The 5,188-nt window shown below is 44.6% G+C and overlaps 1 protein-coding gene across 1 annotated transcript; it reads left to right on the forward strand.

Annotated features, from left to right (window-relative positions):
• Positions 1 to 132: 132 nt before the first annotated feature.
• LOC116378388 (F-box/WD repeat-containing protein 2-like) lies at positions 133 to 4,232 on the forward strand (the record flags this gene model as incomplete). The annotated part of the gene is made up of 5 exons (XM_031840253.1): positions 133 to 327; positions 1,023 to 1,156; positions 1,609 to 1,695; positions 1,787 to 1,956; positions 2,920 to 4,232. Coding segments are annotated over 5 exons (875 nt in total), but the record flags the coding sequence as incomplete, so codon positions are not given.
• Positions 4,233 to 5,188: the final 956 nt, after the last annotated feature.

The raw sequence follows: 5,188 nt of genomic DNA on the forward strand, positions 1-5,188 counted from the left end.
GGAGGCGTGTCAGAGCTCAAGGAGGCGTGTCAGAGCTCAAGGAGGCGGGTCAGAGCTCAAGGAGGCGGGTCAGAGCTCTAAGAGGCGGGTTAGAGCTCTAAGAGTAAAAACAGACTTCCTCTTGTCTTTCAGGATCCGACGACCTCTCCGCCAAGTTGTGGGACGTGCGCACTGGGCAGTGCATTTATGGAATTCAGACGCACACCTGCGCCGCGGTGAAATTCGATGAACAGAAGCTGGTGACCGGGTCCTTTGACAACACTATTGCATGCTGGGAGTGGAGCACGGGAGCTAAAATCCAGCAGTTCCGTGGCCACACAGGAGCAGGTTGGTTTAAGCGTTCAGCAAACATCTGTTCTGGGCTGCTTGGAGTGAAAAGCAACACTTCAGTTATGTAGCACATTCCATTGTAGTTTACAGTGTTCAAGTACGTATACAAAATACACAGGTGTACCAACAGAAATGAAATCAACCAAATTGAATGAAAGTATCCAGCAGCTTGGACCATGAACTCTACAAGCTCTTTTTTTAGAGGCATATATCATATCCATATGTGTGGTTGATTTTGTATGAGGGTTAAAAAAGGCATTCAATTTATTCATCTTAAAATAAAGCCTCAGATTGGACTGAATCGTATTAAACTAATCTGTCAGAAGTCTTAAAAATGCTAAGACCGATTATTGCATTGTTAAATCTCAAGCTTCTATTCTTTACTAATACTTTACTGAATGCCTCTCGCATTAACGTCACGCTGTTAAGGATAACAAAACCAACAACACTTCAATTTAGTTTTGGGGCGGGACACTCAGAGAACTCCAGCACAATGAATCCTTAATCAAGTAGTGCCACTCCATGTTTCTTCTTTTTGTGTCTTTAATTTTAATAATTTTAGTTATTGTAAAATTGGCCGTTAAAACCGAATAAATATTTAAGCTGTAGGAATCCTGTGCAAGAAGCCGTTTATTTTGAACCTGAATTCATTTGATATTGAGAGCTTCTGATAAAGCCGTGTGTGTGCTCAGTCTTCAGTGTGGACTACAACGACGAGCTGGACGTGCTGGTCAGCGGCTCTGCAGACTTCCAGGTGAAGGTGTGGGCTCTGACGGCCGGCGCCTGTCTCAACACTCTGACCGGACACACGGAGTGGGTCACTAAGGTCAGCGCACCTGCTCCAGCTTTCATGATGTTGTTTATTAAATAACACATTGTGTTCAATAATAATCAGATGTCCGCCATGTTCTCAAGCTGTTTACTGTCTGAGGAATGTGTTGGTTCTTCAGTACAGAGGAACGTTTGAAGAACCCTGAGCAGTTTCTGCTCTCTGTGGCTTTGATTTACACTGTAATATATATATATATATATATATATATATATATATAATATATTTAGGTCCTGCACCGCTATGGAAAGTATAACACAATTATAATGCTATAACTCATACAAAACTACAAGTTGAATTTCTTTGATAATTTCTTTTACAAAAATGGAAAACAAATAATCTATTTATCCAACTTGTTGTCACTACAGTTTGAGAGGCTCCACAGGTTCTACACATTGAACACTTTACGCTCTGTTATAACCTGTGTCTATACGCGTTCTCTCCGTCAGGTGCTCCTCCAGAAGAGCGAGGTGGAGTCAGTGGTGCACAGTCCTGGTGATCACATCCTCCTCAGTGCTGATAAGTATGAGATCAAGGTAACGCTCGTGCCTCGGCCCTGTGAGAGTAAAGACAGGTTTCTCATTGGTTTGGTGAGCGAGCCGCTCAAACACCGTGTCCCCTCTGCAGGTGTGGCCTCTGGGCAGAGAAGTCAACTGCAAGTGTTTGAAGACGCTGTGCGTGTCGGAGGACCGCAGCATCGGCCTGCAGCCTCGCCTGCAGTTCGACGGGCGCCACATCGTCTGCAGCTCAGACCTCGGCGTCTACCAGTGGGACTTTGCCAGTTTTGAGATTCTCAGGTAACAACAGTGGCTCTCAGCGATCATCATGTCATGAGAGCTGATGTAACTATTACATGAAAGCATAGATAATAATAACTATAAAACCACAGGCACATTCAAAGAAAGTACTTTTAGAGCTGTTTTTATAAAGTGTCCTTTGAACTCCAGCTTTGTATTCATGCAGACGTTTGTGTAAATTTAACGAGATGTATCGAGGTCACAGGTGAGATTCTGCTGAAACAGTGTAGACTGAGTGAGGAGGCTAAATATCACTTTCAAATGATATGAGTAAGTATGAGGCTCAGTTTATTCAGTAGCAGCAAACATTGCATCTTCATCGTCAATCATCTTCATCATTGTAGATCTCAGAGATGAGTTCAAAACTCTGAATCATCCGTCTGAGGGGAAAGCTCCACAGTCAGGATACTAAAGCGTGGCTGGTAGATGAAAACTGCACCGGCCAGACATACTATTATTACGATTGTCATCTTATTTATGATCCTCGATCGGTATTATAGGAATGTATTAAAAGTAACTGTATGTAGAAACATTCATTTAACAGTTTCAACTCTAGTGCAACACATTCTAATTGATACATTCAGTGCAAGCAGGATCATTTATTAAGAGGAATTAATAACAAGTGAAGTACAGGGTAATAACAGTTCTATCTTTTCATTCTGGAGCTGCATGTTCACTCGTTAGTTCCCTCTCAACGGGATTTTCCTCCTTTTTGTCGACAGCATTTAATACACAAAATATTGAAAACCACACATTTTTTTATTATTACAGGTTAAGTTGGTACGTTTTGAGTAACGAGGGGGGGGGGTGATGAGGCTGAAATCAAATGGGTTATTCATTTGAAAACAATAAATCAATCATCAGTTTCCACTGAGGAACAGTTGTCCTCCTACCAGCCCAGTGTGCTCAGTGTCATGGTCTGGTGTGTGTAGAACTCTAATGCAGCCTGTTCCCGTCCCTCAGGGTGATAAAGACACAGGACCCGGCTAACCTGTCCCTGCTCAGCTTCGGCGAGGTGTTCGCGCTGCTTTTCGACAACCACTTCCTGTATGTGATGGACCTGAGGACGGAGGCCATCTCGGGCCGCTGGCCTCTACCGGCCTACAGGAAATCCAAGCGGGGGTCCAGCTTCCTGGCCGGCGTGACGTCCTGGCTCAACGGGCTGGACGGGGACAATGACTCTGGACTGGTGTTTGCCACCAGCATGCCCGACCATAGCATTCACTTAGTACTGTGGAAGGAGAACGGATAGACAACAAACGGGGTTTCCCCAGACTGCTAGGACGCGAGCCGCCATCACGTGGCTCTGGAACATGAACCTGAACAGCTCAACGTGGGTCACACATGGACCAAAGCGTTTAGTTTTTATCCGTTTTCTTCCTCAGCTCACAAACATGAACATTCACACACGGAGGCAGAACTAAGACGACACTCGACACGCTCTGGAGAAACCTGTAAACCTCTCGTTGGTCTTCTGATCTGCGACCAAGAAGCTGTTTTTATGAAAGCCAAGAAACATCAGCGACGATGAAAACGTCCAAAAAAGGTTCCGAAATACTTTGGACTGTGACCGTGTTCTCATCAGTAAAGACAAGTCCGACGTTCCGCAGCCGGTTCACTGGGAACGTTGTTTCCTTGAAGAAAGGCAGTCGCTGTCGGTAACGGAGAACATTTCCTCTGACATCAGAACGTCCGTCACCGCGAGGGTTCATGTGATTCACTGAAGTTCACGTGTCGGCTTGAGAAATGTGATGTGCCTTTTCACTTCATTCCATGTTGCAGACTAGAAGTCCTCCAGAACAGCCGCGTTGATCTTACTTTTACCTCGAGTTCTTTTCTTCTTATTTAACAGTCTCAGATGTCATTTTATAGTTATCTACTTGACACGACTTGCTTTTACCAATCATCGACTGTAAAACATCAGGTTTATTTTTCTAATGCATTGCACAGCAGAGGAAGTTGAACTTGGCGAGCAGTTGGTTTTTGTGCAAAGAAATTCAGATTTTAAGATTTCCGACTGAGAGCGGATGTTTCTCCTGACTTGAGAAACGTGTTCTGTTCAACATCACGTCTCACTTTGGTTTTCCACTCTAACATCAGTAAGTGCTGCTGTTCTCCAGGCAGGCCACAGATTGAAATGTATTCAGAGCACTAAACCTCCTTCATGTACACAGACTGTAACCATGTTTCTCACTCAGAGTATTGTACACAGCAGATGTACAGACTGTTTGTGGGTTTAGGTTTTTTTCAAATCTAATTAAAACACCACCAATATATTGTATTTTGTACTGTTTGGCCAATGCACCACATGGTGTCCTCCCATCAGCACTGAAAACACAGTAGCACCGTTTGTACATAAAGTGATGAGGTGAAACGGGCCAAACTAGTTTTTTTATCTCTAATAATTAATAGTTTCAAACACCACTCTCTCACCAAACCTTCTATTGTCGTGGCTCCTCGGCCTCCTGCATCAACCTACAGTCAGCTTCAATGCTGCACTCACTCAAATCAATAAAAGTAGCAAAAGCACCTGTCTGTGTATTTGGTCATGCTGCCATTTTTAAAATGTGAGTCAGCATCATGTTACAGGTGAACGGTGTTTTTAGCCACGTCAGCAGCAGCCGTAGGGATGGCGATGTGGGTCAAAACTCACCCTGTTTCTAAGCAACTAATGAAGACAATTTACACTGATTTGATCCTCGGCTCCTCCACTCGCATGAAGTGTCCTTGGCCAACACGGTGTGTGTGCGTGTGTGCGCGCGCATGATTCAACTAGAGCCGATGAGCAGGCAGCACCTGGTCTGGCAGCCTCAATGAGGCGTTATTATGAATCCCACTGCTCTTCTTGGCCAGACCCGCCCTGTGCAGCATTCGAGCGCCAGGATTGGCCTGACGTCCGTGCTCGCTGAGGTGCTGGTAAGATGCCGTGTTCGGGGCCTGTGCCGTGATCAATGGGGCTATGCTGACCCGAACTCTCCAGGTTCTTGTTGGACCTTAACCAATGGTCTGTACCTCAAACAGAAAAGGGGCAGGTCTTGCCATGAAGAGCAGTGGGATTCATAATGAAGACTAGAGAGGCGCTTTATAAATGAAAGTCCAGTTATCTTTGCAAAAACACATTTTATTCTCCAATCCATCTCGTTCGGTTAATAAATGAAAACATGAACTTCATCTTGGACTTGGTTCACAGACTGTTGTCTCTACCACCAGACAACTGACCTGAAGCCACAGA

This window comes from Anarrhichthys ocellatus, unplaced genomic scaffold (assembly GCF_004355925.1).
Source record: "Anarrhichthys ocellatus isolate YVR2014 unplaced genomic scaffold, GSC_Weel_1.0 scaffold2516, whole genome shotgun sequence".
In the NCBI taxonomy this organism is placed as follows: domain Eukaryota; kingdom Metazoa; phylum Chordata; class Actinopteri; order Perciformes; family Anarhichadidae; genus Anarrhichthys; species Anarrhichthys ocellatus.